The sequence below is a fragment of the Chionomys nivalis genome, chromosome 9 (genome assembly GCF_950005125.1).
Source record: "Chionomys nivalis chromosome 9, mChiNiv1.1, whole genome shotgun sequence".
Lineage (NCBI taxonomy): Eukaryota > Metazoa > Chordata > Mammalia > Rodentia > Cricetidae > Chionomys > Chionomys nivalis.
Window position 1 is genome coordinate 72,885,873 of NC_080094.1, and position 23,514 is coordinate 72,909,386.

At 46.2% G+C, this 23,514-nt stretch overlaps 1 protein-coding gene across 4 annotated transcripts in view; it reads left to right on the forward strand.

Annotated features, from left to right (window-relative positions):
* Nucleotides 1–12,694, forward strand: part of Prr5l (proline rich 5 like) — a 183,689-nt gene extending 170,995 nt beyond the window's left edge. For all 4 annotated transcript variants that reach the window (XM_057781674.1, XM_057781676.1, XM_057781675.1 and 1 more), the window contains 2 exons: nucleotides 3,039–3,165; nucleotides 9,622–12,694. In XM_057781674.1, the coding sequence (XP_057637657.1) occupies nucleotides 3,039–3,165; nucleotides 9,622–10,022 (528 nt within the window). In that variant the 3' untranslated portion in view covers nucleotides 10,023–12,694. The remainder of the gene's footprint in view (nucleotides 1–3,038; nucleotides 3,166–9,621) is intronic.
* Nucleotides 12,695–23,514: the final 10,820 nt, after the last annotated feature.

Sequence of the window (23,514 nt, forward strand, 5' to 3'; positions counted from 1 at the left end):
CCAGCAGGACTTCAGCCTGATCTGAGGGAGTTGGACCAGTTGGCCTTCCCTTAGCTTTTGCTCTCTGACCTCTTAGCCTTCCTTCCTGTCTCCTCTTGGGGTACTGGAAACACCCTTGGAACTTCTAAGATAGCCACTCTCCGGGGTGGGGTACTTGGCATCATTTCCTTCTGAGCCTCATGGTACTAGGTCTCCTGGGCCGCTTTCTCCCTTGGAGCTCAGAGAGCTGAGGCAGGGAGGCTGACAGCAATCAGTTTAGGTCTTCTCTGGGTCCAAATTGATTCTCTGGGTCCTGAGGGGCAGCAGCTTCAGAGTCAGAATAGAACTTCCAGGGAATCCACTCTGGGGCCACGCCTGCTACAGGGATGTACTGTGAATTGTCTAATCTTTCCTAGGCCCTAACTCTCCATAGGGACATGGGACCTGGGGAAGATTTTCCCAAATGACTCTGGTACAAAGAGAAAGAGCCTTTCTCAGACTTCAGCTCTCCCATTCCCACCAGCCTTCCAAACCTTCTTGAATCAACCCCTCCCTTATAAGAAGATGTCAGGGCATCTCCTGCTGTAGGTAGAAAGCTCTTGTTCTCAAGGGGCCCCACCTAGATGAGGGAAGCATTCAGTCAGTATGGGACCCTGCCCAAGAGGCAGGGTGTGTGACATTGTCTTGGAGGGCCCTGTGCCTAGGTTAACAGTCTCTCATCTCCCACTCAACACTCTTAACATCTTGAATGTCGGGTCCAGCATCTTGTTTCATACTGGGCTATGAAAAGTTGTCATTTACTGACTGTGTTTTGCTAACTGGGCTAGCAGTGGAACAGAAGGCTGAGGATGCCCGCAAGGATCATGTCTTTGGGAGTGCTACCCAACTCCACACTGTGTTATTATCCATTTTCCTCCTGCCCTTTGTCACTTCTGTTTCCTGTCATGTCTCTTTCGGGGAGAAGAAGTTGAGAACTATCAAGAGAAGAAATAGAGGAGAAACAACTGTTTCCTGGGCTTTGAGACCTAATAAAGGTGGCTTTATGACTTGGACCGTTCTGCCCTAAAGCCTGGTTTGGTTCCTGCCCCTTTTCCTTCCTACTGCCTTGAGTGCTCGCCTCCAGTTTGGGCAGGCCTTCGTGTGTCTTCCTAAGTAAAGCAGCTTCTTTTCTTTTTCTTTTGATTTCCAACGCTAAGCATTCTAATGCTTGAGCTCAGGGGGAGTGGAGCGGAAAAGGGGGTGTGGAGAATCACCATGCCTATCCCCAGTGCCACAGTCAAGGTCGTCCCAATGGACAGTCACTGACTGCACCTGTCGCTTCCTTCCGTCTGTCATCCCAGACGGCAAACTCCTGCATACACCCGAAGCTGCTTCTTAGGCCTCTTGTCTTCTCAAGTTATCCAACACCCAAGCATCCGCATCTCATTTGATGTAGCTAAGAAGGACCAAGGGAGGCCTGTTTCCTTGGGAACCACACCTTACCCATGGGCCCTACCTTTAGGAGTTGTTCCTATCTGTTTCACTTTACAGACAACTCTGGGGCCATGGTGAATTCTTTTTTTTTTTTTTTTTTTTGGTTTTTCGAGACAGGGTTTCTCTGTGGCTTTGGAGCCTGTCCTGGAACTAGCTCTGTAGACCAGGCTGGTCTCGAACTCACAGAGATCCGCCTGCATCTGCCTCCCAAGTGCTGGGATTAAAGGCGTGCACCACCATGAATTCTTTGTTTTTAAGGAAAGCCATTCAGGGCTTTCTCTTTTGAGAGATCGAGGAGATAATCTTTCTGGCTAAGCACAGAGACCCCTGGAGCCTTCCTTCTTTCTTTCTCAGGCCCTGTCCTTTTCTGGGTGGCCTTTGGGTCTTTGCCACCCCTCAGCAGGCATGCACATGTATCTCTTCCAATGAGAAACAGAGTTCACAAGGAGCAGCTGGATTTCTAGAAAGCAGGTTTTAGCAGCCCCTTACTAGCTTTGGCTGTCATGCATTTATTTTGGTTGGCTTTTACCCAAGTCTTAGTTTGGGGCCTCAGGCTGTGCTGGACCACTCTTCCCTTCTCCTGTTTTGGACTTTTAAGTGTTTGTTCTCCATGTTCTACTCTGGTAACAAAGTGACAGTCATATGGACACGGAGCCAGATAGCTTGGCTTCCAGTCCATTGGGGTTTTTTGTTGTTGTTGTTATGTTCTTTGTTTTTGCCATTTGTTGATTGTGTTATACTAGACAAATTTCCTAAGCCTCTTCTTGGTCTTTACTTCTGGTCCTTGGAAGGATTGTGGGAGGCCTGCGTGTTAGTCCCTATGCAGTGCTTCTGTGGCGTGCCTGTGCGCTGTTGGTAAGGTCCCCACTCTTCTGCGGGTGGGGTAATTGTTGGGCCTTGCTACCCTGTCCTCTTAGAGCAAGAGTTGGGACCATGCTGCCTACACTGTCCTGGGAGAACCCACATATTGATCTTAGAATGACCAGTTTTTTGGTTTGATTTTGTTTTTTGTTTTGTTTTGTTTTTTGAGACAGAGTTTCTCTGTGTTGTAGCCCTGGTTATTCTAGAACTTGCTCTGTAGGTCAGGCTGGCCTCGAGCTGGCCAAGAGTTCCGCTTGCCTCGTAGTTTCTGGTTTTATGATTCTCTCATCCCCCACTCAGCATCCTAACTGATTTTTCAACTCAGGGCCTTGCATCTTCATTTTGTACTGGGCCAGGAAAATCTGTCTTTTGTGTTTTGTTAGGCAACTTGGCAGAGGGGCTGGGGGCTGAGAATTGAGGACTGCTGCCTATGTAGGGCTCAGTGTGAGCTGTGTCCCTGTGCGTGGACCTGCGAGAGCCACCCAGCTCCAAGCCTTGCGTTTATCCTTTTCGTCCCACCTATGGCCTCATCTTCGTTTCCTGGCCTCTTTCATTCTCATCCATGGACTTGGGACAAATGACCAGTGCTTCCCGCTCGTTTCCTCCATTTTAACCACAAGGAGGTTGACGTGGCCACATGGCAAGGAAGGTCATTGGCAGGCGCTGACAGGTGTCCACCACTGCGACACTTTTCACTAACCTTTATCTTGGGTGTTTATTTGTAGAGTGTTCACGAGCCCACAGGCCCAAGTGAGGGCTATTTGCAGCTGGAGGAGCTGGTGAAGCAAGTGGTGTCTCCCTTCCTCGGCATCAGTGGGGACCGCAGCTGCGCAGGCCCCGCGTACTCATTGGGTAAGAAGAACATGACTCTAAAGTCTAGACGCTTGGGGGTAATGATACCCACCTCATGGTATTGAACAATGATTGTCTGCCCAGCACCTTGTTCCAGTGAAGGCCAGGGCAGATCTTGATTTGTTAATTACAGATGTTCAAAAAGAGGCCATGTGGCAGTAATCCTGCCTCTCTACCAGTCTTCCTCAGAGACTGATCCCAGCCTCTGTGGTGCTTCCTGTCTCAGCCACACCTTTGATCAATGGCTCTGATCTTTGTATGTTCCTGGACATTAATTTTCTTGTATCTATTGCTAGAAAATGTATTTTTTAAAATTAAACCTGCCTTAGTTAGCTATCATCAAACACCATGACCAAAAGAAACTTGGGGAAGAAACAGTTGATTTCACTCACTGGGTATTTTTTACTGGCTTGTACCCCCTGGCTTGCTCAGCCTACCTTCTGATAGAAACCAGGACCACCAGCCCAGGGATGACACTACCCACAATGAACTGAGCCTTCCCTCCATCAATCATTAAGTAAATAAATGCTATACCTGCTTGACTACAGCCAGACCTTATGGAGGCATTTTCTTAATTGAGGTTCTCTCCTCTCAGATGACTCTAGCTTGTGTCAAACTGACATAAAACTACCCAGTACACCACCCTTCACTCACATGAGTGGAAACCCACCCATGATGTTTCTGCCTTTGAAGCAGCTCAGCATGTGAAGCTTCCATGTCACTTTCACAGGCAAACGTTTTACCTACTGTCCTCTCTCTGTTTCTGTAGGTACTGCAAGGGATGGTTTCTGGATGGGGCCTCCTCCTTTGGTCACCATAAAGCTACTGCAGTAGCAGGTTCTGTCTTAGTCTCTTTAAAGTATCTAGAGGAGAATCAGATCTGGTCCTTCTTCCAGGGAGAGAAGGGAGATGGTCTCGGTAGAAATGGCTGATGACACAGTACATGTACTGTAGAATAGTTCCCAACAAAACCACTGTTTTGGTGGAAGTAGCCTTGGGAAAGGCTCGTGATAAAGACACTTCGGTTACTGCCTGAGATGTAAGCACTTACAGTGCAGACACTCACTTGCTGATTTCTGTCTTCAGCATCTGCAGTGGTATCCGTGCCGTGCACACGGTCATGCAGCAAGGCTGCAGGTATGCGAGCATGCTTGTTAGATCCATGCAGGCTGTTGTACTCCCAAGCCTGGGCAGCCAGCACCCACAGAAAGGTGCAGAACAGGAAGCATCACCTGCCTGGAGTCTCTTGGCCCTGTTTCTGCTGTGATAGAGTTGTAGTTGAGCTTCATGGCCAAGAGAGCAAGGAGCAGTTTCCAGAGAGCTTGTTGCCCTCCCTGGGTTTCTCTGTGTAGACAGCCGAGCCTTCCAGTGGTCATTTTCCTGCTCCTGTTTCTCTGGAGGTACTAGCTTCACCGCATCTACAGAATGGAGGAGGTTGACTGCTGTCAGCTGACCCCAGGTCGGCCCACAGCCTCCATCTCTGATCTCTTCCTCACTCCCTCCACATAAGATCAGAAAGCTATTGAAGGAAGATAGTCTCCCACTCTGTGCCCCAAGCTAGATGCTATATTGCACAGTCTCCATGGAGCTTCCCTTCCTTATTACTGCATGGGCTCATGTGATTACAGGGATGAGGACCCAGGGAGATGTCAGGATGCCAGCAGGTTAGCTGAGCTATGCCAAGAACTGTACCATAGTCAGGGCCTAATGCCAGAAGAGGGGAAGAAAAATAACTTTTCTTCAAGCCCCATAAGCTTTTAGTTGGAACGGATTCCTGTAACAGATTAACGAGAAAAACAAACGAGTATATTGAAACATGTGTTCTCACATGCAGGAGAGACATCTAGGGAACAAGTAGTTTTCAAATAGTTGACTTTGAATTCCTGTCTTATGTAGCCCAAACTGGCCTCAACTTTACTATGTAGCTGAGGATGGCCTTGAACTTCTGCTTCTCCAGCTTGAACCTGCTTCTTCAGTGCCTTTAGTTCACTAATCCTTCATGTTTTTATTAAAAATTATTTTATCCTTTTATGTGTCTGGGTGTTCTGCCTGTATGTGTGTGCTTGTGTGTCTAGTGCCCAAAGAGGCCAGAAAAGGGCATTGCTTCCCCTGGAGCTTGAGGTGCAGGTGGTTTTGAGCCGCTGTGTGCTGCTGGGAATAGAAACTGGGTTCACTGGAAGAGCAGCCAGTGCTCTCAACTGCTACTCCATCTCTTCAGCCCCCACTTCATGTTTTGAGGGGGCATATTCTGGTCTCCCATGCCTGGAACATGAGGAGATATGAGAACTCTGTGAAGAGCTGGCCCTGGTTCTCCAGCCCAAATAGGAACAATGTATGCTTTTGTCAGATAAGGGGAGGCCCAAGACTTTATTCTTCTTTTTTTAAACAAGATTTAATTATTTTATGTATACTAGTGCTCTATCTGCAGTGTACGCTTGCACACCAGAAGAGGGTATCCCATCTCACTACAGATGATTGTGAGCCACCATGTGGTTGCTGGGAATTGAACTCAGAACCTCTGGAAGCAGTCAATGCTCTTAACCTCTGAGCCATTTCTCTAGCCCTGGCTTTATTCTTGTAGGAAGAATAGTATGGTTTTTAAAGTACATTTTGTTTGTTTATGTGTGTATGCGCATGTGTGTGCACTCGTGTGCATGTGTGTGCATGCACACACATGTCCACCTTTACCTGCTACAACCTAAGTATAGAAGCCAGAGAACAGCTTGTGGGGGGCCCATTTTCTCTTTCATCATGTAGGTTATAGGGTTCTGACTCAGGTTGACAGATTAGTGACAGGCAATTGTACCTGGTGAACCATTTTGCCAGCCCAGTTTTTGTTTTTGAAAGGGACTTTGCTTTAAAAGGGACAGAGGGTGGCCATTATCCTCTTCTGAGCAATTTAAAAACTACTTTTATGCCATTGATGAGTAATCTCAGCAGCTGTGTCGTCAGACTCTCCTGTGTGCTGCTGCAGATGTGACAAATGGGATCTATTCCTGCCCACCGTCCATCCGGTGCGGGCGAAGTGGATGCAGAGAGTCATTTGTACATGGAGGGTGGTGCTACTGTTACTCTCAGAGTCCCTGAGAAATGCTCCACCTTTGCAGGCTAGAAAGGTACTTACCCTGTGTCTTTGACTCCAGAGATGCTGGGGCAATGACTTGCTGGCCCTGGAGCTGTACCATGACAGGGGTCTTGCTTTAGAACAACAGATAAGTGATCTAATCTAAGGCCCCAAATGAAACTTTCATGTGCGCACACGTGTGTGGTACGCACACGTATGCAAGCCCTCTGCTCCAATTTTTTTTTTTCCACAAGAGGACAATGGCGGTATCAGGTGAGGGGGCCACAGTGAAGCTAAGAGAACAACAACAAAACCACAGTGCCGGCCTGACCTAAGTGCTACCTTTCCAGTTACCCAAATTCCTGAGCTGCCTGGGGTTTCTGAGCCTCTCCGGGCCCCTCCTCTGCGGCAAACATTAGCGGGCTAGATTCCTCCTTCACAAAAACCCTAGCCTCCCACAGCCTCCCTTCTTTGTATCCCTGGGGCCCCTCTGTAACCGTTCCTGTAGCTGGACACTAGCTTCTCTGCATGACAAAGGCCGTCTGGGTCTTTCAGCTCTGGCCTAGAGCAGGAGCCCCCAATAGTTTTGGTAGGCAGAGGCATTCTGGGAGCCGAGAAGATCAAAGGCCTGTTGGGGAGCCAATCCCCAACAAAAGACCTCTCTACACAGGCTTTGCCTCTCTAGGAATCTGAAAGGAACTGCTGTTGCTGGCTTCCACAGGGATGAATTCTTGGCTCGGTTGGCGGCCTGTGGGGGTGGGGGGGGGTGGGGGGTGGGGGGGGTGGGGGGGGTGGGGATAAAGGCTCCGCTGGCCCTACCTTGTGAAAGTCAAGGAGGAAGGGGAAGTGGCCTGAGAGTGGGTGCCAGCTGAGGTGGCAGACCAGCCTCTCCCTGCAAGAGTGCCCCCTTGCAGAAAAAGCCCAGTCTTCATGTCTCTGAAGGCCCTAGGAAGACAGTCACAGCCAGTTCCTCAATGGGAGACTTCACTCCCTTTTCTCTGGGGGCATGGTTCTGCCATCTCTGGTGCAAAGAAGAAAGGGAGAATATAATGGGCCCAAGGGTGGGAAGCTGCCTGTCCGCCCAGGTCCCAGCCTTTGGTCTTCAAGCTCGCTAAGGAGCCCCAGGCAGGGTTGACTGATAGAGTCACCATTCTGCTGACTTCTGAGGATTAGCTGTTGTGACTGGCAGCTCACCAAGGAAGCACTGTCTGCCAGGACACTTGGCAAACCATGAGGCTCGTGTGGCCTTGGCTCTGCCAGCACCATCTTGGGAACCAAAATATTCTTCCAGAAAGCAGAGGAAAGAGCTAGCTGTAGGCCTCTCCGGCAAGTCACTGCATGGCAAGAGCGAGGCAACGTGGACAGAGGGACCTTGAGGACCACTAGGCCAAGGCTCAGCTGTGCGCTCTGGTCTGGTGCTAGTTACCCACCTTCTGTGACCTGCACGTGGCTGGAACACCAGCTCTGGTTTTCTCCTGAGAGAGAGCAGGGGGAAGAAACAACGCCGAGGGCGGGGCCAAGCAATGCCATGCCATGTTGTGTTATGGGCTCCTTAGGGGCAGCCTGTCCCCACTCTTCCTCCAGGTGTGAGGTCACCTACTAATCTTTCCAGGGACCCCAAACCCTTGTCATGCTGTGCTGCCATGATTTGCTTGTCCTCCCCTTAGAATTGTGCAAGGCCCGGGACACATTCTTCTTTGTTCCCCAGGCCCTAGAGAGGTCTGTGTGTCTTGAGTCTTACCATTCCCCAGTAAGCACATCTTGCTGAAGTACTCTCTCTTCAAGATCTCTCTCTTGGGGTTAAGGAGGAGCTTCAGTCAGTAAAGTGCTTGTCATGCAAAGGTAAGGACTCAAACCTAATTCCCCAGCTGAACTTCAGTTAGGGGTGAGACTGCTGGGATGGAAAATAAGGTGTCTCATTAAAAGGATAATAATTCTGCCTCTCTCTTCAGCATGGCTTAAGTTGGCCCTGCTTGGCTAGGCGTAGTCCTTGGCCAGGTCATGGACCCTGAGCCACTCAAATGTTAGGTCTCCCAGCAGGCCAGAGATGCTTTCCTCCTGACCAGAAGTTTTCCATTCATGCCCCATTACTGCTGCTCAAATGACCTGACCTCTTTCTAGCTTGTGAAGGTCACAAACAGCTCTGCTGTGGGCCCCAGACTTGAATAATTAATTGAGTAAGTAATTGTGACTGCAGACTTGACGTTTCTCTTCTGCAACACATCGGAAGGAGATGCTGTTGGTGAACCATCTCCCTTTGGGCACAGTGCCTAGCACTTGTTGGGCACCCAGCACATAGCTGCAGCTGGGTTTGAACCCCTACCCTCCACACAAGCTTTTTGGCCTCCCTCCACTTCCGCGCCCCCAATCAAATTCGTGCACCTCTTCTTTTCCGCAGGTAGTGCAGCGTTTTGCAAAGTGTAGCTCTGCAAGTGTTTGCTGAAGGCTAAGACAGCATGGTTCTCCAGCCCTAAGACAGCATGGTTCTCCAGCCCTAAGACAGCATGGTTCTCCAGTCCTAAAACAGCATGGTTCTCCACCACCCACTCCCACTCCCCAAGACTGTCTCAGTCTCAGTCTGGCTTCAATTCTCAGCTCTTTTCAGCTGCATTCAAAGTGGCCTTTTGTTAATTCACTACGAGTAGAACCCTTCACGGACTTGACTGCCCTGAAAAATGGATCATGTCCAGAAAACCCCAGAGACCTTTCCTGGGCTCATTCCAGCAGGTTGAGGCCCATGAAAATCCTTCAGCCAGGGATGCAGTGGGTCTCAGTTCCACACATTGACTCTGCATTCCCTCAGCTTCTCCTGTGTTCTCCCTGGCACTGGCCCCTGCTCCCACTCGGTGCTCTGCCTGGACACCCCGCCCTGGCTAATCCGTCTCATGTTTTAGTACATGTAACATCTTCCCCTCCTGTCAGTGCAGTTTATATCCGTGTGTTGCCTTCAATGTGTCTCTTCCCCACCTGGAGGCTCGCCCAGATCCTGGGAGTCTCTGTCACAGTTGAAATGGGAACCCTCCTGTCCTCTTTTTGACTCTGGCTTCTGCACACACCCTACCTCGCAGATGGGTGCCTCACCTCAGAAACAGAGACTGTCTCTAGTCCATGTCCTCTGAAGCTGTTGGGTCCAGCTTCTGTGAAGGTGATTGTGGTTTCCCTACAAGCCAGGCCACAAGGTGTGGTTGTAAAGGTGTGAGACATGACTTGTTGCTAGTGGCATTGTTGGGAGGGGGATTCCTTAAAGTCAGTGGAGGGCGGGGCAGGAGGGCCACCTGAAGCTGTTCTGGACACTGAGACACTTCCTCTTTCTTCCTCCATCTGTGGAGAAGCTCCTCAGAAGATGTTGTTACCGTTCCCTGTCACAGACATTGCTGCTTTTTCTCTTGCAGCCAGGAGGCATTCCAGGGTCCGGCCCAAGGTGACTGTCCTGAACTACGCCTCTCTGATGACCTCGGTTGGCCGGCCGCTGAATGAGATGGCCCTGACTCCGCTAACAGAGCAGGAAGGAGAGGCGTACCTGGAGAAGTGTGGCAGTGTGCGGCGGCACACCGTGGCCAATGCCCACTCGGACATCCAGCTGCTGGCTATGGCCACCATGATGCACTCAGGGTTAGGGGAGGAGGCTGGCAGCGAGGACAAGCACCTGCTCCTGCCACCCAGCTTCCCGCCACCACACCGCCAGTGCTCCAGTGAACCCAGCATCCCCGACAGCCCCGATGAACTGGAACTAGAGGATGTAGCAAGTGGCAGCCAGGAGGACTCAGAGATGAACTGTGCTTCCCTCAGCTGAGCTGGCACCTCCGGGGTTTCCCCATCCCTGCTTTGTGGCCAGGATGAGGACTATGTGGCTGCCTCTCCTCCGTGGATCACTGAGGCGCTCTGGCTTTGAGTGACAGTGCCTTATTTCTTAGGGCCCAAGCCAAGTCTCCATGCCCTCAGAAAACACCTGTAAACCTCTCCACTTCGGTGTCTGTGACTAGCTCCCCATGCCACTGTTCTCCTGACTTCCAGCTCACCTACTTCATCTGGATCTTCATCTCTGGGCCTTTCCTATCATATTGGACTGGCCCGATGCTCCCAGTATATAATGCTCTGGTGTAACTATAGCAGAAGGTTGGACCACACATGAGCATCTAGAATGTGCCAGTCTTGGCAGTTCTCCTAATGATCCCATGAAGCAGAAGCCATGGGTAGAAAGAATAGCAGAAGTTCTGTATAGCATGGAAGGTCAACTGTAGCCCATGTCACACATGGCCCTTGGAATGTGTCCTTGTCACTTTGGTTATAGTGACCTAGAAAGCATTATTCTCCTCGTGGGTGAGGATACAGGTGCACCCTTACATATGTCCAGATGTCATGTGCTGTCTACACGAAGGGCTCTTTAGCCTAGGAGAATCTACTAGACTGGCGCAGCCCTGTCTTGCATTTGGCCTCAACACGTCCCTCTCAGGCTTCCCCCTAGACTGCAGGAATGAACCCCTCAGTCACTGGTGCCTTACTCCTCTAGTTTCAGGAACTGACCGCTTTCCTGTTGTGCATTTGAGAGGCTGGCTGACAAAGACTGACCTAGTCTACCTGGATTTCACTTGAATTTGTAAAACGTGTATTGTTCAAAAAAAAAAAAAGTTCGCAAATATTTGCACGTAGGACCTTGCACTGTTCATTTCCAGAGGAGTGTCTTTGCAGATAGAACACAAGTGGACCCCTTCAAAAGGTGATGAGATAGCTCAGAACACAGGGACCCACAGTGGGCGGGATTCACAAACCTCCGAGCTGGCTCTGGAAGTGCCTGTGCTCTAAGTGTCTAGGCTTCTAGGGAAGACTGTGCTGGAGTCAGGAGCCTGCCTCTTAGGCAGAGAAGCCTAGTAACTGGAATGCATCCATGGACAGAGAGATAGGCATGTGGACACGTTTTATTTGGAGGAGTGTTTATTCCCTGGGCCTATAGAAGTACCCAGAAGTGTCTGGGATTCCTGTTGTATCCGTCTTGTGATGCTCTTTGAGGCAGCAGGCTTTGTTACTGTGCTAGGTCCTGACTAATGTTCCCTCCAGATTGGGGAAAGGGAACTTTTTTGTCTATGTTGAATCCCTGGCTTCCTCTTTATAACGGTCTTTTGGTCTTGCCAATAGAAGCTTAGAAAAACATCGAAACTTTCTCCTGATTCTTGGTGTGTGCTGGCCTCTCAGGATCTGGAAATTTTGTTGATGGAATCTCAGTGCATAAGCCACCAATAGAAGAGGCCATTTACACTCATCTAAGTCTTGATAGTGTCTCCCTTCTGGGCAGAGATCTGAAATACGACCATAGCTCTGCTTTTGATTCATTCTGCTTTAGAAATTTTTTTAAAATATCTTAATTTTGTCCTTCCAAGAGCAAATGACAGAAGAGAGATGTCTACTTGCCACAGAATTGTCTAAATGTCACACACCTGTGCTCATGCACTTACACATACACGTGCACCCATACATGTCCACACAGTGTGTGAACCCATATATGTGTGCACACACATATACACACCACACACATACCATATACACAAAGAAATGTTCAAATTCCTTTGAGAACTTCATGCAAAAACTAATCTTTCTGTGTGTGTGTAGTGTCTAAAGTCTACAGGTGGGAAGCTGAAGATGTGGGTTGGTGCTCAAGGACGCTTTCTGCTCTTGCTGAAGACCAGAAGACATGGGCTCAGTTCTCAGTACCTACATCAGGCAGCTCACAACCATCACTAACTCCAGTCCCAGGGGATTGGATGCCCTCTTCTGTCCCCTGGGGGCATCTACATGCATGCAGTGTGCATATATACACTCAGACAAGCACGTGCATGCACACACACTTAAAATAACTTAAAAAAAAAAAACCTCTCCATAAGTTAACGTGTGTTAGTGGGCAGAACATTGTAGTCTGTTTAACTTAACTGATGGCTAGGTCCTTGTTAGTACACCAAGCACACACTTGAGATTATTTGATGATCCTGGCAAAGTAATTAGTCATGTTTGGGTTTGCTTTTCTCACTGATAAGATGAACAGTGCATGTTTTAAATATGCCTTTTTCCTTATCTTGGATGTCTCTGTCAAGGACAGCAGTTGTCAGTATAATACATGAGCTCTTGTATTGGAAGTGGACAGGCTGTTGAACTCCATTGCTGCTGACTTTAAACAGTTTACAGTTCTCTTTGGACACACCTGGTATTAGTGCAGAAATACCCCAGACTGCACACGGCAACGTTTTACGGCATTTGTGGGCTTTGGCCATCAGACCTATCGCAGGCGTCACCTGTAGCAGCTTTACCCAGGTCTCCTCCACCTGGTGCCAGGGAGATTTCATCTTGCTATCTATGCCAAGGGTTCCCCTAGGTTGAAGTTTGGTGACAGTATAAACCCAACTCTGGGCTCTGAGTGAACTCACAAACTGAACTCCTTTCTTATTGTGTGTTTCCAAAACAGATACAATAAATGTTTTGTTTGTCATGTGTGCTGCGGTGTTGAATGCTTCAATTGTGTTCTGACTGAATTTGCAAGCACAGTAATGTTGCCGGAGCTCCTTCCGCTCCTTCAGCCAATAGCTGCTGAGATACCAGCCCATTGGGGCGTGGTCTCTCTTTCTTTAAAAAAACAGCAACTGCCTTCACTCGCTCTCTGGCTTCTGGCCACCACAACCGGCGACTAAGCTTCTTTCCTGATTGTTCTTCCAGAGGTCCTGAGTTCAATTCCCAGACAACAGCCCTCTGCAACACAGTAAAGCTGGGCACGGTGCATTCTCCCTTCAATACTTCCTGCACTGGCTGTGTGTAACATGCTCCATTGTCCTATTGCCCTTTTTCCAGAGCCAGGTCCTAGCCTTTGGTTTCGTTGGCCAGTCTAGACTGGGTAGGCATGTTTTTCTGGAGAAGCATCTCATCTATGAACATAAAAACACTAAAAAAGCCCTTCAAGATGTTTTCCTTTCAGAGTGTTTGACCTAGAGGGAATGCTTACTGTGTTATATTTATTATGAGCTCCTCGCATGTTTTTCCTGATTCTATTTGACAGAAAAAATTTATAATGTTTTACTCTCTGTGTAAATACTTTTAGAAGGGCAGTATTAGTTGGAGGGCTCAGAAGGCTTAGTAAAAGCATTTGGAGAGGTGCAGTCTCGGCTGATTAATTACACTGGAGTTGTGCTGGTCATGGAGTATTTCTTTCAGTGGCAAAGAAAGGGCATAAGCAGAAGGATATGAACGGTCTCTAGTGCTGCATAGGCAAGGAGGCATTATCCCTGGCAGCTCTTTGAAAAGAACGCAGACCTGACACCTTGGTTCTAGTCCAGTGAGAACCATGTCAGACTAACACAGTGTACACATGCCAAGTTACCCATCATACTTAGGGGAAGCTTCCACTGCATAAGCCCTGTTCTTGGCGCTAGGAATACAGTGATGGAAAAATGACCGAAGTGTCTGTTTCCTTGAACACTAGAGTGGAAGGGACCAAGCCCCACATCTAGCGTTGGAGCATCTTGCTCAAGAAGGCATCCTGACTAATTAGAAAAGGAAGATCCAAGCAGCCAAGCCCGGAGCCTACCAGCACCTGCTATCAGGTGAGTGATGGTTTCATGGTTTCCAGAGAAGCTGAGGATTGGCCACTTCCAGAGGACATGGGCAAGAGCTGGACAAGGAGAGTCCAGTGTCCTAGGCAGGGTGGCTGTCCACAGAATAGCCTTGGGTGGTTCTCCCCCCTTCCATGTTATTTGTGTAAGTGTAACTTTAAACCTGAATACTTAGTAAACATAATAATTATGAATTTAACCAATCATATTATTTGCCATTAGTGCCAATAAGCAAGTTAAAAATCTTTTTAAGGCTTTTACATTTGGGTGACAGATTTGATTATTCTATTTATAAGTCTAGCATATTTTTAGCAAAATCTTCCAAGCTGCCTTTGAATAATGCTTAGTCCTGTTTATGAACTCAGGCCAGCACTTCCCATATTTTTAAGTGAATGTATAGACTTAATCTACCTCCTTTAAATACTTCTGGCTCATGTTTTGGTGGTAAGCTAAGGCATCCTACTCAATGAAACCTGATAAACTGAGCTTATGAGGAAATCTGGAAGTCCATCAATGGGGTTTATTCTATTCTATGTAAGCTTAGATGCCACCATAAAAAGTCTAAGTCAATTCTCAATTATACATCTTAAAGTGGACTTATAGAACTCTCATTAATGAGCTTTATTCTATTCAATATCACATGTGTCAAAAATATCCACTACATACAACCCCAAGATACTAGTTCATGCTATAGGTCTCCATCTTCAGAGTCTGGAGTCCAGCTCTTGGGCCCTCTCTAGCCTGTGCTATGACAGCAACTCTGCTTTGCCTCATCACAGGGTGGTGGTTGATGCCAGTAGCTGCCACTTGTGCGATCTCACCACATTCCCTCTCTGCTGTCTCAATTTCTACAATCTTGCATTAAACCCTGTGCTAAGATAATGGATGCGGGGGTCAGAGAGATGACTCCACAGTTAAGCTTAACCTGCTTCCTTCTCTTTCAGAGCATCCGCATTTAGTCCCCAGGAATCATTTCAGGTAGCGTTCAGTCAACTGTAAGTCAAGCTCCAGGGCATTTCATACCCTCTCCTGGCCTCTATGGGCACCCGCCCACATGGTGTACACACGCACATGCACACACACTCATATAGATAAATAAATACATTAAAATAATAAAATAACAGATGTAGGTTTGTTCTCTGACTAGACCCTGACTGACCAGGATTGAAAACTATATTCCCTGGGGTAAGACAACAGTGTTTCCAGGTAACCAAGGTTACTCACTTGGGTGTGGACAGAACTGGAGCCTCCCGACCGATTCTTCTCATCCCACCTAAGGGCTCTTCACAATCTTAAGTAATCTTGGTGACAGTTCCTCAGCATTCTTGAGTTATAGGTGAAACACAGGTGACATCCATCTGTTCCCAAGAAACAATGGGTCCTATTTATGGCTTATTACTCAACAGCTTCACACCTTAGAAATATTCTTGCAAGCCTAGTTCCTGTACAGTACAACTGCCCAACTCTTCAGAATGCCTTTCTCACATGTCACTTATTAGGTTGGCCTTTGCTTTTTTGGCTTCTCGGGCTCAGTTTACTGACCTTTGAAAAGACTTCTAAGGCACTGGGAATACCTTCTTCAGCTGAGTTGTGTTCTCATCAGACCCTGGATCCCCAAATTCCTTCAGATACTCAAGACAATGGCATTCTTAGAGAATCCAGTTGGATACCAGTTAAATATCGTAGATAGCTTTGTTGTTGTCCGTAACACCATTCCATTTTCTGTAGACTGATATAGGATCAAGTCTACTTGTTTGCCAGGAAGAAGGTTTCCTACCTACTTGAGATGGGCTCAATAAATGGAAACAGCATAAGGCTTTTGATTCTTCACATGGGGCAAAGGCTTGTGGCAGGTTCATTTCTCTGCCAAATAATAATAATGCTAGTAAAAAAAAAAGCATAAAACAAATGTTTGAAAGAATTGGCAACGTCTCAGTCCAGGTGGGATCTGAGAGGGCCTGGTTACTGAGAGAGTACAACTCTGTGAGACAAGCTCAGTCTGGTTTTCCCCCCGACACATTTATGGGGTGACAGCAGGAAGCAGTGGGCTCTGGACTGAGATGGAAAGCTGTGGAGGAGCTGGAGCTTGAAGATAACGTGATAGAGACAGGTGACTGAAATCCACAGACAAGCTCTCCCTTGAAGTGTTGGCTGATTCCCAGGCCCAGAGCATGTTATGGTTAATGTGTCAAGTGTCTTCCAAAGGCTGGATGTTGACTGGGTCACTAGCCCCTGGGTCTATTGAGGGACAGGGAACCACTAGGAGGTGAGGCCCAGCAGAAGGAAGTTAGATCATTGCAGGTTATGCTCTTGAATAGGAAACTGGGACTCCAGCCTCTTCATCCTTTTTTTTTCCTTCAAGCTACCATTAAGTGAGAAACTTTGTTCCCGCCATGTATTTCCACTATGATGTACTACTCACGTGACCATGTGTTGAAGCATCTAGGGTATGAGCCCAGACAAACTTGCTTCCTTTTTCTCAAGTATTTTGTCATAGCAACGGAAAGATAGTAGTACACTCAAAACTACCAGATCTAGCTGAAGGGAAACAGTGGCTACGATGATTAACAGAACGAATTCATCTCAGTCCCTACGTAATGTTGAGGAGATTCAGGCCCTACTAAAGCTGGACGCTTTGACATATATTCTCAGTATTGGATTGTTTCACTCTAAGATAGGATCATGGCCAAAACGAGACTCTGGAGTTAAACACAACTATATCAATAATTACATTAAATGTACGTGAACTAAACAAGTCAATGGAGAAACAAAAATGGCCAAAGGAGAGTAAAATAATAGCATTTTGTTTCTAAGAGATACATAATTTATTATTTACTCACTTATTTTGAGACAAGAGTCTCACTATGTAGGCTGTTCTGAAACTATGTAGACCAGGCTGGCCTTGAATTTACAAAGATACGCCTGCCTCTGTCCCCTGAGTGATAAATCTAAAAGCATGTGCCACCATGTCCAGCAAGAGACACACTTTAAATATAAAGAAACAGATTGATACTACAATGACAGAAAAATATATAGCATGTAAAAATAATAGTTAGCAAGAGAAACTTGATGTTGCCAATTAGAAGGATGCAAATTTCATAATGACTAATGATCAATTCAAAAGGAAGATATGAATCATAATACACAAATTAACATTTATTAGTCATCAGATATAGGTCAAGGACCATTATTAAGTATTATATGTTAGTTATTTTGTATGAGCCCTCTGAATAATTTTATGAAGCAAGTTTTAGTATCCCAGACTTACTAGATAAGAAAGTTAAAGCCCCAGCTGAGGTCACATAGCTAGACAAAGGTACAGACAAGACATTATTCAAATCTGACTTTGTCTGAGTTCCTGTGCTTATAGCCACAGTATCAAGACAATATGTCACTCCTGTGAAGACATGTAGGTCAATGGAACAGAACTGAAATGAGAATCTTTGTATTTACAGTCAATTGTTTCTCCTTGTATTGTTTTTACAAATGTGCAAAGCAGTTGACTAGAGAACTGCTTAAAATAACCCAACAACTTGTGGTTGTTGCTGATACCAGATACTCACGCAAGGCAGTGATTGTAGACCGTTGCCAGCACCACACATACAAATGAACTCAATAGATAAAGAGGCTTAACATGAGTGCTAATGCAAAACATTTTAGAAGAGAAAAGGAGAAAATGATTGAAACAATGAGTTAAGTAAAAAGTTCTTCCAGGCTATAAAGAAACACATCATTAGACTTCATTAAAATAATTAAGAAGAAAATCTAAAACACCACCAAGACAACAGACTAGAGGGGTATACTTGCAAAATACATATTTGTCAAGGATTTGCAGCAAGACTTACAAAGAATTCTTAGAAATATGACAATAAATTCAATGGGGGAAAAAGCACAAGTTGTGAATAAAAGTTCACCCAAGAAAACATTTAAATGGTTGGGAAGCTCTCACAAAATGAAGACTGACTGTACTGAGCAGGGGCTAAATGGGAGTTTTAAACCTCAAGGTACCTTCATACCTACTAGGACAACTGGATCCATCGCACGCACACACACACACACACACATACACGCACACACACACACGCACACAGCACACTTATGTGTGCACACACACACTCCTCATATATATGTATGTTCAAGCAGTGTTATGGATTAGAACCCCAACTGGAAACAGCTGGAACATACTATGCGGCCAGGCTGACCAGCTCAAGCTTGCCTCTGCACGATCCTCTTGCTTCTGGCTGCTGGGATGGCAGACATATCTTCATACCTTTAGCCAGATTTAAACCCACAGTTTTGTGGCATCAGGCAAATCACATTGCCATGCAGCTATCGCCACCATCATCTCCAGAGCATTCCAGAGCAATGCCAGCTACCCAGCTGAAACTCCCTACCCATGCCACACCAACTCTGACTGCCCCTCCTCTTAACAGGCAGGCGCCATTCTACTTTTGGTAGTGATTCTATGTTAACTCCCATAACTCCAGTCAGTGGAGGTCTGTCTTATGCGACAGGCTCACTTCACTCAGGATGTCTTTAAGGTCCCTCCATAGCAGAATTGTAAATTTTTCTCTTATTTTTAAGGCTGAAGAGTATTCCATTATATGCATACTGATTTGACCTTTCATCCAGCTTGGATATTTGGGCTCCCCCTTTTATACTTGTGGATGATACTGTTTTGATTGCTGTCTAAGAGACACCTGGACACTGGAGAATTTTATGATATATAAAACATACTTCAATATAATTATTTAAGTCAAACTATTCATTTTCAAAATGTAAAAAAATCAGTAAATGAGATCCTATTATAAATTTATGAATGATAAACTTGTCCTGTGAAGTGAGTTTATTAACTAAGAATTATTTGATTCGCTAGGATTTTTGTGTGTTTGATCCTCCAGGTTCTTTTTTAGAGCTGGATACCGTGAAATCGTGTGCTAGTTTGGGTCAAACTCTACAGCAGCCTTTTCTTTTTTGGGGGGGGGTCAAATTCCATAGTACCCCCTTTCCTCCCCGAGGGACTCGTCATTGTCATCTGTAACCAGGTACTCTCACTCTGCTATTCCCATTTGTTCTGAGCAGGCATCTCCTGGTGGGTTGTACAAGTCTCTCTCCCCACGTGCTCACTGAGTTAGTTTCGCCTTGTGGTTCAGTCAGAAATTAATGAACAATGCACATAGTTTGACATGCTCCGGTTTCTACACTGGTGTGAGAGTCATGGTTTTAACAATCCGATTTGATGCTGACGCACCTCCTCTCACCCCTCCTCCTGGTGCCAGGGATTACTTGCTCTGGCTGCAGATGTCCAGAGCATCCTTAAAATCAAGATCCCTTTGCCCACTCCCTTGGAGTCTAATGTAGCAAGTTTGCTATGGGTTTGGCATAGGTGGTTGCAGTAGTGGAGACAGCTTCTCCCTACCCCCCTTTCTTGTGTTCTACCCTCTCACATCCTCCACACTCCTCTCTTTTTTTAAGTACTGATGACTGAATAGAGAGTCTTGCAGGCTTGGCTAGCACTTAATCCCTAAGCTGTACCCTCAGCCCTTATAGGCACTTCAGTAAGCACGTGGAGAGGTTCTTCGATCAAACACCTTGAGAAAGCTGCCCAGTGAACTGGATGGGTAGGGATGCCAATGCCACATTGGTTCTCATTGTTCAGCCTTGGGATGGACTAGAGCCTGACAGTCCATTTCCCTAAACATAAACGTAGACAAGGCAGCAGCTCTTAAATGTGAACCCACCATCAAGTGTAATAGAAAGGGGACTGGGGGCGACCATGAATCTGTATATATAGGTTGAATCACATGAAACTGCCAAAACTTAACTCTTTATTGACTCTCAAAAATGGCAGTGTACAGTAAGATCTAATAACTTCCTAAGTATTTCTAACTTGAAGCCATTTGGCAACCAGCTGGTGTATATAATTGGAATGAGGCTTCCCAACATTTGCTGAAAATGCCTCATAGCTTTCACTGGGTGTAAAGCAAAAATTAAGGACTTGCTTCCCAGAAAAAATGAGTCCATTCCAACTTCTGTACATCGGGAAAATTTATGGAGCCTGTTCCACACTTTCTGAAAGCTGTAGTTTCCAGTAGAGCTCTGCTGCCACCTACTGCTGCAATGTACTTTTTCTTTCTCTTTTTAAAGTGATATATTTTTATTTTACTTGAATGCGTGCTTTGCTTGCATCTCTGTCTGTGTACCACATGTGTGCATTGTCCGTGGAAGAATGCATCAGACCCCCTGGAACTGGAGTTACAGATGGTTGTTAGTGGTCATATGGGGAATTGAACTTGGGTCCTCTGGAAGAGCAGCCAGTGCTCCGAAGGCTTGGGATCTCAGCATCTACTGTGCTGTTCTTATATTGGATTTGCTCTGTAGTCTTGTCAGGCAATCTTCTAGCCTGGGGTTTTGCAGATGCTGACAGCAAAGTATGGTATCAGACTGAACTGGTACCTCACACCTTTCTTTTCTTCAGTTCTGGGAACTGAATCTCAGACTTCATACCTGTTAGGAAAGTGCTCTCCCATTAGACTGCCATCCTAACCCTCATTAAAATAGATTTTGAAATTGTGCTTAGTCTGTACAAGTGCATGCCTGTGTGGAGGTCAGAGGACAACTTGCAGGAGCCATTTCTCTCGTTCCACTGCGTCTTGGGATGCCAGGCTTCCCATCTCACTGGCAGGCTTTGAACCTGCGCTCCACATGCTCGTAGCCTGCACTACTGGGCCCAGCTTGATTTACTTACAGTCCGCACGTTTCATTGAGCTTTTAGCACAGGGTGTGGGGAGAATTGCTTCAGTGAACTCAGGATAGTTCGGTCTAGAACAGCTTCAGGTCTGCAGTTCCGAGACTTACCGTACAACTCTGCCTTGTGGATAGCTGATAGCAATGCAAAGTAATAGTTGGTTTTAGAGGGGGAACTCTGCTCTGCTCTTTCCTCCTCCTCTCTGGAGGAAGCAAGGATTGGTCTGTTTACATATTTATTCCAGTACTTCTGTCTATGTGTCTGTTGTCTGGCTTCTTCTTTGAACTAGTTGTAGCATCCGTTGGTTCTCACATTAAAATTTCATAAAATGTTTTACTACACATGACCTTAGCCAGAAGCTAAGCAGCAAGATTTCATAAAATTAACACATGCTGGTTTGGTATTGGTATGAGCCATATCATTATTATTTTTTAAATTATCTGTTTAAGGATTTTGAAATTGGCCTTTTAGTGTGGTTTACTTAACTTTTTTGGAGTATAAAGTCTGCCATCAGACCTAGTTTTAAATTAAAATGTAAAAATCTCTATCTCAACTGCTATAGCTTGGGTCTGGAAATGCCCCCTAAAGGCCATGTGCTTCAGGATGCAGCAGCATTCTGAGACAATGGAACTTAGAAGAGGTGGGGCCTGTTAGGAGAAGTTAGCATTAGGAACGTGCACATGGAGGGGACTCTGAGGCCCCAGCAGGCCAGGCATGCCAGAGGCCCAGAGAAACAGGGTCAGTTGTGAACCGAATCACCTTACCCCATGAGCCACAATAAGCCTGTCCCAGGCATTTGGCTGCCTCAGGCATTCCAGACAGAACCCTCTAAAGCAAAGGATGATTTTTAATGCAGTGTGAGGTACTTTACTCATACTGATCCTAATATAAAATGTAATCAAATGTGGAAACAGGCTGAGGAGATGGCCTGCTGCACAAGCATGAGGACCCGAGTTCAATCCACAGCACCCATGTAAGATAGCCAAGCATGGGACTGGTAACTCCAGCACTGTGGGGGATGGAGACCAAGAAAAAGTAGATCGATCCCTGGAGCTCAGTGGCCAGTCTAGCCAAATTGGTGAGTGACTCTGCCCCCCAAAAACCAAGGGGGACAGCCATCAAAGAAGACACCCCAACATTGAGCTCTGGCTTTGACATGCACACATGCGACCCCAACATGAACATATGTGCATATGTATCTCCAATGTGCACTTTATGTACATGCATATCCCCCCACATGAACACGTACACACGAATCGAAAAATTAACTACACACATGGAAACGGTCTCAGGAGTGGGCAGCTTACGGAAATAGAAGTGGGATGCTAAATTAAAAAGCTTGTTCTAGGACTAACAGCCTTCTGTATTTGAAATTTCAAATTAAGGTGGCATCTTCTAAAGCATTTACATGCCCTACCATCTTCATATTGTCCTCAGGGTTGCTGAGTCTATTTTAACTTTTAATAAACTTTTAATAGCCCTATAACGGGAGCAGCTTTATTCTAACTGAGAGACGGCTCAGTTACCAGCACTGGCTGCTCCTCTGGAGGGCACACATTTGATTCCCGACACCTATTTGAGAGCTCAGCCATCTGTAGCTCCAGTCCCAGGGCATCCAATGCCATCTTCTGACCTCCCAGGGCACCTGGCACCAGGCATACAAGCTGTACATAGAAACAAAACAGTAGGGGAGTTTGTTAAGGGGATGGCAGAGCAAATTCGGAGGCTTGGAATCGGGGAGAATGGATACCCTGCCAGTTTCTGTCTAAAATAAATTCATGTGGTCACGTTTTTCACTGGGCCTACAGTATAGAAAACTCTCTGGGCTTGTATTTCAAACTCGAATCTTCAGGTCAGAAATCATTGCTGAAATCAGGAAATACAGTGAGTGAGTCCTCATTTACTGTTTCCTAAGGGTCAAGGTATTCATGATTTTATTTTAAATACAAACTAGTGCCTGGTTATTTTTCTTCTTGTCATAGTGAGGCCAGTACCCTAAACAGAGGAACCCTAAGGCAAATCAATCATATTATTTTATAATATTATTATTATTTGATTTTCCAAGACAGGACTTCTTTATGTAACAGCTCTAGCTGTTCTGGAACTAACTCTGTAGACCAGGCAGGCCTCGAACTCACAGATGTCCACCTGCCTCTGCCTCCCAAGTTCAGGAACGAAAGGCACGTACCACCATTACCCGACACTTTTGTTATTTTAATACCATTGTGATATTTGCTCTATATTTTATTTCAATTAAGTATTCATTTGTAAAGAGTGTGCAATATACAGGCTGATAAGGAAGAAGGGGAGGAGGTATGTCAGTGGACACGTTCAAAACAACTCAAGGCATACATTTTGGTGCATCTTTAACAGCTAAGGCACATATGAAAGTCAGACTCCAGGTGTCTCTTGCAAGATGAACGGGAGTGCACATGTGTGACCTGGGTTTGAAAAGATGTCACACCTATCTATTAGATGGAGTGCAGAGTCTGCAGCACAGTAACCTCAGACCTTCCCTCTGCATCAATCCTGCAATCAGCTGCATTGGCTTGAGGGAGACCATTGTGAGGCAAGGTAGTGGGTGGGGGCCAGGCAGGGTCTGCTTTACATAGCACCTGGTTGAGTGTGTTCCTAAACAAACCTGCTTGCTGCAACCTAAGCTTATGAACACACACACCTCGTCGTTACACTTCCCCTCACACAGTGAAACTCTGAGAGTCCCCTTACCAATTCCACAGCAGCACTCTGAGCACAGCAGGCTTGTGACCATCTCGTCATTGCATTTTGATTTTTAAAGTCAGATTTCATGCTAGTTTTCAGTTATAAAATTATAAGTGCCTTCCCTAAGTCTATAAAAATACCCTCAAAAACAGACCTGAGCATTAATAATGCTACCTACTCCATAATATTTCAATTTCAAATTCCCACTTTACAGGCAGCTAAATTCA